We start from the raw sequence: 14,581 nt of genomic DNA, 5'->3' as shown, positions 1-14,581 counted from the left end.
AAAAGCAGACACACTAGGAGATTCATTTTAAGTAATCCAGTTTTATCCAGTAATGAAATATAGTAGCCGCTGATTGTGTTTTGGATAAGACTACATTCAAATTGGGCTTGTGATTGACGTTCAGCTTGTATGCCAGAAAAGCTTGCAACATGCAGACTTTGTCCATAAGATTTCATCAGCAGGCTAGCATACATCTGTATTTAATGGTCTCAGAAAAAAATTGCATACGTTTTAAATATATTCTTTTTTTTTTTTCCTTAATTTTTACAGTGAAATTTTACCCGACAAATGGCACAGTATGTCACTCTTTACACTTGGGCTCTGTTCACATGACACTTTTGGCCTCCACTTAACTTACAACCTATAACATGTAATCCACATTTTATTCTCTTAAAGACTGTCTAGCTAGGTTTTTCAGGTTTTCCTGGTTGTTGGAAGCAAATGTTACATATTTATCTAACTTTGTTTCTTTCGATAAAGGCCTCTTGGTACTGAAAATCTTTTGCTTCGTGGGACAAGGTTGAAAAACACAAAGGAAATTTTTGGTATGTTGTAAATGGAAATAAAATGTGCAAACTGTTTGTAAATGTCTTTTGCGTACATTACATGGATGCTTGAAGTCTCACTACGGCACACGTATGTGTGTGTGTGTGTGTGTATGTGTATATATATATATATATATATATATATATATATATATATTTATTTATTATATTCACCATTTGTTAGCTATTGGTAAACTATGTTAAGTGTGTTCATTAAAGTGCTTAGCAGTTATAGCCCGGTTCACTATGTATTGATTTAGGCCTTCGCCGGAATTTTTTGGAGAGTCTGAAAACTATACATTTTTGGAAAGGTTATAGTATAAGCAATACGAAAAACAATGTTTCCATTTGCCCCGAGTCCCACGTGACCGCCATATTGGATTTTACAAAATGGCTGACGTAAAACCAATTTTCGTTAATATCTCAGCTTATAAATAACATAAAAACTTATACTTATTACTGCCTTCTGTCATTTTCAAGCCTGATTTCTCCTGGATCAAGTGACCATAGGTTTCATTAGCTGGTTCATTACAGCATCTTCTGTGTGACCGGTAATCACTTTTCAATGTAAGTCTTTGAGACGCAGAACAAAGCTCTCATAGACTTTCATTAAATGGGTTGTCTGGTGTTCTTGTGAAAGTCTGCAGCTACTCTGACTGCAGACTTCTGTGCACACTGCAAGCTTTCACTGGTTTTGCAAGCAAGAACAAGCCATCATGTGACTTCAAGTATACGATTTGCACTTGTATTCACTTTTATTGAGCGAGGCCGAGCACATCTAGTTGGCAGGTGATTTCATACTTCTAGACTGCCTGCTCTCACTAGCAATAACTGAGAATCCTGACAGTGTGCGGTGGGTGCGCTATACAGTAGTGTTCAAAATAATAGCCAACCAATATGACTAACCAGATTAATGACTGTTTTTGGTATAAATTATATTATCAAGTGAAACAATTGGTGCAGTAGATTCTAAGAAAACCAACAGACTCCGCATTCATGATCTGCATGTTTTTGAATCTGTGTATTAGAATAATTAATTGAAAGGGGGAGTTAAAAATTATAGCAGTGTGCAGATCAATTAGTGAGGTCAATCATTCTGTGAAGAAATGTGTGAGCATTATTTAAGGGTGCAGCAAGGATATGTTGTACATGCATTTCTCCTTGAAAGCCTGAGAAATATGGTTAGTTTGTGACATTGTTCAGAGAACAGCGTACTTTGATTAAAAAGTTGATTGGAAAGGGTAAAACTTATAAAGAAGTGCAGACAATGATAGTCGGTTCAGCTAAAATGAACTCCAATGCTTTAAAATGTAAAGAAAAAACAGAGATACGTGGAAGAAAATGGAAGACTACCATTCAAATGGATGGAAGAATAGCCAGAATGGCAAAGGCTCAGCCAGTGATCAGCTCCAGGATGATCAAAGACCGTCTCAAGTGAGTACTGTGACAGAAAACGTCTGTGTGACGCTAATCTCTTAGCAAGAAGTCCCCGCAAAGTCCCACTGTTAATAAAGACATGTACTGAAGCAGATACAATTTGCCAAATCACACATCAACTGGCCAAAAGAGAAATGGAGAAACATTTTGTGAAGTGATGAAAGTAAAAGTGTTCTTTTTGGGTCTAAGGGCCGCAGTACACTCTGTCTAGACAGTGAAGCATGGTGGTGCAATCATGATATGGGCATGTTTCCCTTACTATGGTGTCGGATCTATTTATTGCATACAAGGGATCATGGACCAGTTTGCATATTTTAAAATACTTGAAGAGGTCATGTTGCCTTACGCTGAAGAGGATATGCCTTTGAAATGTGCGTTCAACAAGACAATGACCCTAAATACACCAGTAAGCGAGCAAAATCTTGGTTCCAGTCCAACAAAATTGTGGTTATGGAGTGGCCAGCCCAATCCCCGTTCCTTAATCTCATAGAACACTTGTGGGGGGACATTAAAAATGCCGTTTCTGAAGCAAAGCCAACAAATTCCAAAAAATTATGGGATGTAATCCAAGCATTCTGGGCTGGAATAACAGGTGTCAGGTGCCAGAAGTTGGTTGACTCTATGCAACATAGATGTGAAGGAGTACTGAAAAACTGGGTATACAACTAAATATTAGGTATATAAATAGGAGAAAAACTGGAGTAACCAATAAATAAGTAAGAAAGTACAAAATTTATTTCAAAAAATCAAAGAAAAACACATAATAAAATTGTCAATCAGGACAAGGACACGGAAGTACATACAGCAGTGAGGTGCACATGGGAGTTCAGAGGTAGTACATCTATCTGATTTACATTTGAATGCTTGTCCATGTGATAGGTAAGTAGAGCCAAAAATAAGGCACAATAAATAAAGCCCAAATATTGTATAACAATGCTGGGATCCACAGAAGCAGCGGGAGCTCTATAGCAAGGTTTAAAGCCAAAAGTAAGGCAAAAGTAAGGCAAAAAAAAAAAGTCAGGGTAAATCAACATAGATCAAGCCCAGCTGGAGATCCGCAGAGAAAAGGGACTGTATCATAAATTAAGGGCAAAACTTACCAAGCCCAGCGCATAACACTACTCAGATGGTAATGAGCCCCAAATGATGGCGGGTGACCCAGACGTACGTTTCGTGTCTATACCAGACACTTCCTCAGGGGGTCTGATGTAAGTGGTGAATAGAAGGACCTTATATTGCCATGACAATGGGTCACAGGGTGTATCACATGGTTGTGATCACCCTATGAGAAGCGTCGCTGTCGGCGCGTGTGCAGTGCGTCCCCGCAGGTCCTAGCATCCAGACAGAGCGTCAGGCATCACTGCGCATTCGCCAGTGAAAAATTCACCTAGGTCACACACAGGAGGCTGATAGACACCCGACTGAATGCCGGAAGCGGGGGACAACAGCGCGCACGGCCGCATATGAACAAAGGGGAGGTATCTGAACTTACAAGATGTGCCAGAATATCAAATCATGTTGGTACACATAAAATCCATACATATTATCAATATAATAAGGTGGCATACAAATTCTGATATAAAGAGAGGACAGTATACTATATAAATATAATAAAATAATGGCACAATATATTTCTCCGCTTGTTTTTCAGTGATGGGTTGCACGGCAGAATGTTCATAATAGGGTCCAAAACAGAGACGAATAACCACATAAAAATATAACTAAAAATAAAGAGAATACATAGAAAGAGTTAAAACAATAATAATAAAACCACACACAAAAGAACCATCAATGGGTGAATATATGAGCATAAATCAGGAAAAGAGAGACTAATTATTCATAGAAATGAAGCAAAGCTCAAAGACTCATTAAGGCCCATGGGGGCCACAGTATCCAGCTTAACAATCCACTTTGCCTCTCTTTGGGCCAGGATTTTCCTGTAATTACCCCCTCTAATACCTAGATGAATAATGTCTATCCCCCTAATTTTCAACGTTTTGGCATCACAATTGTGATATGCCCTAAAGTGGCGGGGGATAGTTTTTAATTGGAGGGGGTCGACCACTGTCTTGGCCGCGCAAATGTCCCGCACGTGCTCACGTACGCGGATGCGTAATTCTCTGGAGGTCAAACCTATATATATTTTAGAACATCCGCAAGTAGCGTAGTATATAACATTACTGCTACCGCAGGATATTCGTTGTCTTATCTGAAATTGTTGTGACCCATCTGAAGATTGAAAAAAAGAGCAGCGCAGGACATTTGCGCAGGCAAGACAGTGGCCCCAGGGAAAGCAGCCCGGAATAGGGCCCTTAGTACAAAAAGGATTAGCCATTTTAGGTACATAATGGCTATTAACGAGGAGATCATTCAAATTTTTAGATCTCCTTGATGTCATCAGTGGGAAGTCGCCAATGGCGGGACCCAGGGAGGACTCAGCCCCAAGAACGGCCCAATGTTTGGCTAGAATGTCTCTCATTTTATACCATTCGTGGTTAAATGTAGAGATAAAACTAATTTTCTGACAGTCACTGCCGGTTAATGTTTCCTTTTTACGTGGATATAACAAATCACCCCGGGGGTCTTCCTTGCTCTGTCGTATCCTTTCTTTATACACCTGTTACTGTACCCTCTATCTTGAAAGCGAGTTTTCAGGTCGAGGGCTTATTTCTCAAATCGGTCATTGGTGGAGCAGATCCGCCTCATCCTCAGAAACTGTCCGACTGGGACAGCCCGAATAGTAGCAGGGTTATGTGATGAGTCGACATGTATAAGAGAGTTTACTGATGTTGGCTTTCTGTAGACATCTGTCTGAACCGATCGATTAGTATCGATCAGTAGAGAGATGTACAGAAAGTCAATAGTAGCCGAACTATATTTATAACTTAATTTAATATTAAGTGTATTGTTGTTCAAAGATGTCATATATTCCTCGAGCTGATCCACCGTCCCGTCCCACAACAACAGTACATCATCTATAAATCGTAGCCAGCACAGCACATGGGAGGCGGCCTGTGCGCCTTCGCCGCCAAATAAAGATCTCTCCCAGGCTCCCAGGAAGAGATTAGCATACGAAGGCGCACAGGCTGCGCCCATGGCTGTGCCACGCCTCTGTAGATAGTAGTTGTCCTTAAATACGAAGAAGTTGTGGGTTAGGACAAAGTGCATCAGCTCGATGATCAAGTTGCACATCGGGCCGTCCAGGTCGGAGGTCCCGAGGAAAAGGCGGACCACATCCAGACCGTGCTTATGATCAATACAGGTGTACAAGGACTCAACATCTGCAGTGACTAGAAGAACATTATCATCCACAAGGATGCCGTCAACCCGTGTCAGGACGTCCGTTGTGTCACGGATATATGATGGTAAGGACTCCAACTAATGGTTTCAGGTAGAAGTCAATAAACTTACAGATTGGATCACAGAGACCCTCTATTCCGGACACAATGGGACGTCCGGGTGGGTTGAGGGCGTCCTTGTGGACTTTCGGCAAAAGATAGAAGGTAGGTATTTTTGGTGATCTGACTGTTAAACTCTCAAGAACTTACTTTGTAATTACGTCGTTTTCTAAGGCAGAAATTAATATACGTTGGAGTTCACACGAGAAGGAGGTAACAGGGTTATAAGATAATTTTGAATATGTGAGAGGATTTCTCAATTGGTGAAAGGCCTCACGTTCATATAGAGTGGTAGGCCAGACGACAATGTTCCCTCCCTTGTCCGCCCGTTTGAATACCACATCAGATGATTGTAATTCAGCAATAGCCCGACGCTGTACAGCTGTTAAATTATCAAATCTGCGTCTTGTAGACAATTTCTTGAAATCCTCAGCAACAAGTTTAGTGAAAATTTCAGTAGCTGGGCTAATGGACAAGGGAGGGAACCTTGTCGATCTGGGTAGAATAGCACGTGGAAACCTACCTTGACACGAAGAGGCCTGTTCGTCAAGGAGGCTCTCTAGATTGTGAAGTACCTCCCTCTCGGTGTCATCCAACGGTTCGGTTGATTGATTTTTGTTGTGAAGTTTTCTTAATAGGAGCTTACGGGAAAATAAATGAAGATCTCTTAAGGCTGAAAAATAATCAAAGGAGTTAGTGGGGGAAAACGTCAGACCCTTTTCCAAAACCTGCAGTTGTATGTCAGAAAGAACGTGTGTTGACAAGTTAAGTACCTGAAGTCCTCCCCGGGTGCCGCCAGCGGCAGACCCCCCGCCAATGCCTTTGTTCTTATTTTTAGTAGATTGTCGTGTGATTATCCTCTTATTTGACAGGTCAGGAGGAAGAGAATTGTTTGGTTGAGGGGTTTGAGATGGAATTTCCTTGTCATATGAAAAATGTGACTTCGTTGAGGCTGACCTTGATCTGGACCACGAGTAGTTCCTTTGTTGTTGGCGAGAACGATCGTTCGGATTACGCCACCTATATACTTTACATGATATTTTATCTTGAACATCTCTCTTGAATTTTTTTGTTTTCGTTGTTTGAATTTCATTAGCTAATTTCTGCAGTTCAGCATCAACCTCCTCGTTAAGTTTTTTTCAAAGCGTCACCTGTCATATCCTTTTGGAGTGCAGTCTGGAGGGCTTCAATTTCCACTTCTAATGAGTCTAATGAGCATTGATTCATATTCTTAAGGAGATCTAAAAATCCTTTAGAGCAGGTATTTGCCAGTTCCTCCCATTTGTCTTTAAAGACGTCATCTTGTATGGGAAAGGCTGGGAAAACCTGAATACGCAATCCACGGGGAATCGGCTCCTTCTGAATATATTTGTCTAGGAAAGCATGATTCCACCAGATACGAGTTCTCTTTTTAAGTAAATCTTTAAAGTGATATATGCTCTCTAAATCCTTATTACACCCACTGGTACCCGTGCCAACGCTGTCCTGAAAGGCATCATTTATCTGGGTACGCCAGGTATGATCGCGCGCCCTGAAATCCATGTATGGACTGGGGTAAACTGTAAAAAATACAGAATAGTATTCCTTGCTCTGTCGTATCCTTTCTTTATACACCTGTTACTGTACCCCCTATCTTGAAAGCGAGTTTTCAGGTCGAGGGCTTGTTTCTCAAATCGGTCATTGGTGGAGCAGATCCGCCTCATCCTCAGAAACTGTCCGACCGGGACAGTTTTGCCCTTAATTTATGATACAATCCCTTTACTCTGCGGATCTCCAGCTGGGCTTGATCTATGTTGATTTACACTGACTTTTTTTTTTTTTTTTGCCTTAGGGTACCGTCACACAGTGGCATTTTTATCGCTACGACGGCACGATTTGTGACGTTGTAGCGATATCGTTACGATCTCGCAGTGTCTGACACGCTACTGCGATCAGGCACCCTGCTGAGAATCGTACGTCGTAGCAGATCGTTTCAAACTTTCTTTCGTCGCTTGATCACCCGCTGACATCGCTGGATCGTTGTGTGTGACAGCGATCCAGCGATGCGTTCGCTGGTAACCAGGGTAAACATCGGGTAACTAAGCGCAGGGCCGCGCTTAGTAACCCGATGTTTACCGTGGTTACCAGCGTAGAAGTAAAAAAAAAAAAACCGTACATGCTCACCATCTGATGCCCGTCAGGTCCCTTGCCGTCTGCTTCCTACTCTGACTGAATCCGGCCGTACAGTGAGAGCAGAGTGCAGCGGCGACGTCACCGCTGTGATCTGCTCTCACTTTCCGGCCGGCAGACAGTCAGAGAGGAAAGCAGACGGCAAGGGACCTGACGGGCATCAGATGGTGAGCATGTACGGTTTGTTTTTTTTTACTTTTACGCTGGTAACCACGGTAAACATCGGGTTACTAAGCGCGGCCCTGCGCTTAGTTACCCGATGTTTACCCTGGTTACCCGGGGACTTCGGCATCGCTCCAGCGCCGTGATTGCAACGTGTGACCGCAGTCTACGACGCTGGAGCGATAATCATACGATCGCTGCGACGTCACGAATCGTGCCGTCGTAGCGATGTAAATGGTACTGTGTGACGGTACCCTTACTTTTGGCTTTAAAGGGAACCTATCACCCCGTTTTTTTCGGTATGAGATAAAAATACTGTTAAATAGGGCCTGAGCTGTGCATTACAATAGTGTAGTTTGTGGACCCCGATTCCCCACCTATGCTGCCGAAATACGTTACCAAAGTAGTCATTTTCGCCTGTCAATCAGGCTGGTCAGGTCGGATGGGCGTGGCTTCTTCCCCCAGATATTGCGTAGTTTTCCGTTGGTGGCGTAGTGGTGTGCGCATGTCCAAGATCCCCAATCCTGCACGGGGGGGGTGAAAATAGCAGCGATGTCCGTTATTCCATTGGTGGTCGGTGGGCGCGGCCATCTTCCTTTGGCCGCGCGTGCGCAGAAGCGGCGCTCTGCTGGCCGCGGCTTCAGGAAAATGGCCGCGGGATGCCGCGCGTGCGCAGATGGAGATCGCGGCGGCCATTTTCCTGAAGCCGCGGCCAGCAGAGCGCCGCTTCTGCGCACGCGCGGCCAAAGGAAGATGGCCGCGCCCACCGACCACCAATGGAATAACGGACATCGCTGCTATTTTCACCCCCCCGTGCAGGATTGGGGACGTTGGACATGCGCACACCACTACGCCACCAACGGAAAACTACGCAATATCTGGGGGAAGAAGCCACGCCCATCCGACCTGACCAGCCTGATTGACAGGCGAAAATGACTACTTTGGTAACGTATTTCGGCAGCATAGGTGGGGAATCGGGGTCCACAAACTACACTATTGTAATGCACAGCTCAGGCCATATTTAACAGTATTTTTATCTCATACCGAAAAAAACGGGGTGATAGGTTCCCTTTAAACCTTGCTATAGAGCTCCCGCTGCTTCTGTGGATCCCCGCATTGTTATACAATATTTAAGCTTTATTTATTGTGCCTTATTTTTGGCTCTACTTACCTAGCACATGGACAAGCATTCAAATGTAAATCAGATAGATGTACTACCTCTACCCCTTTTAATAAATATATTGAGGTTTGATGGAAGAGGAGCTAACACAATTTCTTAATGTATAAACCATTTTGTACCACATACAGAATCAACTTCATATGAAAATATAATATGGGGTTGTCTGATGTCTTATACAATGTTTCGAGTGGCAGAGAAAGACTTTTGCTAAAATTTATGAAAAGATACAGACCTAGAGTTAGAAGAAGCTTTGGGCATGATGTATGTAGATTTACCGAGAGTCCGTCATCACAAGATGACTCCACTGAATTCTGCAAGCTGCCGAAGGAGAAAGTCACACAATGTAAAATCACTTTATTACCCAAAGTTCATAGTTCTTGACATTATTTTAGAATACTTATATATTGCAGTGTTTTGTACAATTGCGTGTTCAATTACCCTGTGGAGATTGAAAAGTATTAAAAAAAATAACAAAAAAAACCCAAACAAATGAAAAATAACTTTTAGCTCTTGGAGTGAGCAGCATAAAAAAAAACAATGTCCAAAGACAAAAATCAACTATTAGGAAGAGGTTAATCTGAAAATGTTATCTGTACAGTAAGACTCTCTCTTGCTATTTTGAAGCCTTGCCTCTGAAGTATCCTGTGTGTCTTCCTCACTCGCTGCTTGATGATTGCTTATTCATGTGTGCCCGAGCTCAGCAGTAGACCTATACTTGATGACTCCATCACACTGAGGGTCATTGAGTTGTGTATATGCCCATGACATACTTAGAAATGCCAATCTCTTGCTACAGCCAGTAGCACCAAGAGAATGTAAATGCCTTCTGAATGACAAACGCATTAAATAGGGAGCTCCTCTGGCGTTGTTGGCGCCTGACCATTTTTCATTATGTCAATTTGGTATTTCTAATCCACAAGAGTAGAAAAATATATATAATTTTTTTTTTTACTTTAATAATATTTTTCCAATTAACCACTTGGTAGTTAACATTTATGAAATGTTAAGTTGATAGCCCTGACACAGTAACTTCTCTTTTCTATATAATTACATTTAATTCTACTTTTATTTGATAGGAGTTGCTGTGTATACTGGGATGGAGGCAAAAATGGCTCTGAATTACAAGAGTAAATCACAGAAGCGATCTGCAGTGGAAAAGTATGACATTTTAGTTTTCAGTAAACCAGAGCAAGCCCAGTGCTATAGCGTTACTATAATTATTGTATATAAAGTATCTTGCTAAAAGAAGCCTGTCACATTGAACAGTGGTGTCTGCTCTACATGCAGCATGTAGAGTCATACAGTGAAGATGTCGATCAGCGCATAGGACTGTCCAGTGAATTCTGAAAAAGAACCTAGCACTCAACTTGATGCTTAGAAGTGAGTTTTATTGTAGTGGTACTCAAAAAACGTTTCGGTCCTACACATGGACCTTCGTCAGTAACGTACTAGAGAGTAATAGGAGGACCATAGGGTCAAAAAGGCACAAAAGCAGCGTCTTACAAGTGCGTCAGATAGGAGCGGTACTGCGGAGACCGTGACTGCTGGAAAACGTGGACAGACGCGGATTCCACCGCTAGCCCGCGTCTGTCCACGTTTTCCAGCAGTCACGGTCTCCGCAGTACCGCTCCTATCTGACGCACTTGTAAGACGCTGCTTTTGTGCCTTTTTGACCCTATGGTCCTCCTATTACTCTCTAGTACGTTACTGACGAAGGTCCATGTGTAGGACCGAAACGTTTTTTGAGTACCACTACAATAAAACTCACTTCTAAGCATCAAGTTGAGTGCTAGGTTCTTTTTCATAGTCTATGAAGGTGTGGGAACCTATCCTTAGCACCAAATTTTTCCAGTAGTGCACACGGTTTTTTGTATAATGTCCAGTGAATTCAGCATGGGATTGAACGAATAAAATACAAGTTATATTAAAGCACCACTCCATAATTTGTTATTGCAGTGCTGGAGAGGTGCTACTAATCTAAGTTCCCTGACCCTAGTCTTATACTTACCAAATGCTGTCTTTAGCGCTTCCTGGCGCCACTCTAGTTCCCCCCCGCCATATTGTGACTGCAGCTTCTGACTGACCAGAAGTCACAAGCTCTTGGTTCTGATTGCCTCATTAAGGATTCGTTCTGACTTACTTGAGTTGTGACTTTCGGATCACTCCAGCGGGTCACAAACTGCTAGAGAATGACCAGAGCGGTGCGGGTAACAAAAAACGGCTAGTATGTATGAGATCCGGGCAGTGAACTTACATTAGTGACACAACTCCAGCGTTGTAGAAAAAAAAACACTGGTGTGTTGCTCTGAAACATTTTCAGCAAAATGATGAAACTGTACAGCCCATTTTTCTTTGTACCATTCTATCCAGTAATTAGACCATGATGTATAAGGGTAAGTTCACACAGGGCATTTTTGCTACTTTTTTTTTCTGCAGCAAAACCTGATCATCTTGGAAGGAAAGTTTTAGTTGCGTTTTTTGTGGGTTTTTTGGTGCGTTTTTTAATGTGTTTTTCTCTTTGTGCATGCCAATAAAGTTGAGTGCACCCAAAAAAAAAACTTCTGTAGATATATAGAATGAATAGATAGATTGATAGGATAGGTAGATTGATAGGATAGATGGAATAGATTGATACATTACCTGCGGTATCCTCTTCCCCGGCATTTTCCCACGGTGCACTTTCACAAAAATGTGTGCTAGTAAATACAACAGTCTGACAATACCCTTTTGTGGGAATGGCTTAAGTTTTTATTGCCCTATTGTTAACATTTTGCACTTTGTTAGTAGCTGTCAGTCTTAATGTTTCAACAGCAAACAAGGAACTTGGCATAAGTAGTAAATTAAAGTAGAAGGCGTCTGCTTTTCACTGGCGCCCTCATTCTGCGGGGATCCGTTATACCACAGCACTTTTGATGTCTCTCTTTACAGAATTTATGTGCATCTCAGGAAGGTCTTCTAGATGACTGAAATCTCATGCATGTTCTGTGAGGCAATTTTGGTGAAATAGTGATAATTTATCTTTTTATCTACTACGAGTGCCAAGTTCCTTGTTTGCTGCTTAAGTGGTGGGACCCTACTAGAGCTAGAAGATGGGTGATATTCTGATTTATAATCGATATTTCATCAGTCCATTTATTTTCATAGGTCCATGAACACCTTCTTGCTTGTCTACCTAATGATTCTCCTATTTGAAGCTATTCTCAGTACAATCTTAAAATATGCATGGCAAGCAGAGGAAAAATGGGATGAACCATCGTACAACCAAAAAACAGAACATGACCGAAATAGCAGCAAGGTAAAAAATAAAAGTTATAAAAATGCTTGAGTGATATGTTAACGTGCGTTTATAGGACAGTTGACTTTTATATTGTCACTATCTGTGGGATTAATAAGGGATTAACCTAGGTGGCATTTGGAGAACCTAATTCTTTCTGCATGCCAATTAGAAAGCAAAAGAATTTAAGTGGAGCTCCACCCTCTGCTGTTAACCTGTTAAATCCCGCTCTCAATCCCGCATGTAACGTGCAGGCAGGGAGATGCATCATTCCATGCTCCCATCTGTGCACCAGTGACATGATCGCAGAGCGTCGGTGGCTTGCCAGGATAGTTGAGGGTCTGCTGAAGACCCCGTGCGAGTCATTATGATCCTCCTGTGAAATCCGGTGTTCATAGGAGATTGTGATTTTCTCTGATGCACGGCTATTTATAGTACAAGCGATCTCCACTTCAAGTCCACTGAACCAACCGCTCCCCCCCATAAATGTTAAAATCACCCCCCTTTTGACCCATTAAAAATAAAACGATCAAAAAAGAATTAAAATATATGCATATTTGAAATCGATGTGTTCATAAAAGTCCAATCTAGCAAAATCTAAAATAAATTATTCCAATCTGTAAACATCCCATATCTCGGAAAAATTAAAAGGTTATGGGTCTCGGAATTTGGTGCCACAAGCACAATTTTTTTTTTTTTAATAAAAAACTCAAATTGTCTCTTCAGAGAGGAAGAGGACTAGAACTCTAGTGCCACCTATTGGAAGTAGCAATCCTAACAGTCAATGTCGACTCTTTAACGAGCCTTGTCACATGACTTGGGATAATAGCCAAACCAGAATCTCAATTTGCAGACACTGTGTTTAGGGGTACTGCCCTTCATCAGTGCAAAGTGGAGATCTGGTTTGGCTGTGTGAGAGGCGTCAGACCGGGATCCAAGAAGTATCGTTTCTCCTTGCGGAGAGTGACATATTAACCATGTCGAGATGAGGAGACTTAAAGCCGCAATGCTCCTCTGGGAAATATGCAAATTGTCTCTTCAGAGAGGACGAGGACTAGAATTCTAGTGCCACCTATTGGAAGTAGCAATCCTAACAGTAATGTCGACTCTTGGATCCCGGTCTGACGCCTCTCCCTCAGCCAAACCAGATCTCCGCTTTGCACTGACGAGGGGCAGTACCCCTAAACACAGTGTCTGCAAATTGAGATTCTGGTTTGGCTATTATCCTAAGTCATGTGACAAGGCTCGTTAAAGAGTCGACATTGACTGTTAGGATTGCTATTTCCAATAGGTGGCACTAGAGTTCTAGTCCTCTTCCTCTCTGAAGAGACAATTTGCATATTTCCCAGAGGAGCATTGCGGCTTTAAGTCTCCTCATCTCGACATGCTTAACCTGTCACTCTCTGCAAGGAGAAACGATACTTCTTGGATTTTAAAAAAACTAAATTGGTAAAATGGACATGACATAAGGATATTGCAGCAACGCATTTCGAACACTGGCCGTGTTCTTTGTCAGAGCTGCGTTTTAAAATGCAGCAATTTATACAAAACAGGTAAAAAAAACCACACCCACAAATATACCACAAAATTTTTTTTTGTTTCAAATTTCCAAACTTTTTTTTTTTAGCATTTAAATTAAAAAAAAAAAAAAAACAAAACAAAAAAAACCCTACATCTTTTGGTATCTGCATAATCGTACTGACCTGGACAATCTTATTGCCCCATCAGTTTTAACATGTAATGAGCATAGTAAAGAAAAAAAAGAAAATTGTGTAATTGCCCTTTTTTTTCCAATTTCAGTGCAATTGGAATTTTTTTCCCACTTTCCAGTGCATCACATAATAAATTGAATTATGTCATTCAAAAGTTCTACTTGTTCCCACAAGCTCTCAAAAGGCTATGCTGACAGAAAAATAAAAAAGCTATGGCTCCTGGATGAAGGGGAGGAATAAATAGAAAATTGCAAGGTCCTTTATTGGGTTAGAGGGAATCTGTTACGGAGATCGATCCCCTGAAACAGCGAATATGAGCATGCAAGTCTTTAAAAGCTAAATGAATTGACTCTTCTATATCTTCTGTTGTGTTCCAATAAATCATTGTTTTAATTACCGTACATTATGAACAAGTGTCACTGATGGCGCTTCGTTTCAAGGATAGGGGCAGAGGTAGTGACAGACCCTCCTCCCCCGATCCCAGCATGCACTGGTGATACTCAAATAAATTGTGTGTATGTATATAGAGGTCATCGTAAAAGCTCAAGATATTTAAAGGGAATCTGTCACCAGCTTTTTGCTACCCCATCTGAGAGCAGCATGATTTAGAGGCAGAGTCCCTGATTCCAGCAACGTACAATTTACTGGTTTTAGTTGTTAAAGGGAACCTGTCACCCTCAAAATGGATGGTGAGGTAAGCTCAC

The 14,581-nt window shown here is 41.7% G+C and overlaps 1 protein-coding gene across 7 annotated transcripts in view; it reads left to right on the top strand.

Moving 5' to 3' along the window:
- ATP11B (ATPase phospholipid transporting 11B (putative)) overlaps positions 1 to 14,581 on the top strand; it is a 192,847-nt gene that overhangs the window by 81,790 nt on the left and 96,476 nt on the right. For all 7 annotated transcript variants that reach the window (XM_077290435.1, XM_077290439.1, XM_077290436.1 and 4 more), the window contains 3 exons: positions 481 to 545; positions 9,968 to 10,049; positions 12,036 to 12,186. In XM_077290435.1, the coding sequence (XP_077146550.1) occupies positions 481 to 545; positions 9,968 to 10,049; positions 12,036 to 12,186 (298 nt within the window). The remainder of the gene's footprint in view (positions 1 to 480; positions 546 to 9,967; positions 10,050 to 12,035; positions 12,187 to 14,581) is intronic.

Source organism: Ranitomeya variabilis, chromosome 2 (assembly GCF_051348905.1).
Source record: "Ranitomeya variabilis isolate aRanVar5 chromosome 2, aRanVar5.hap1, whole genome shotgun sequence".
Classification (NCBI taxonomy): domain Eukaryota; kingdom Metazoa; phylum Chordata; class Amphibia; order Anura; family Dendrobatidae; genus Ranitomeya; species Ranitomeya variabilis.
Note: the sequence above shows the minus strand (reverse complement) of the source record. Positions and strands in the feature narration are given on the sequence as shown.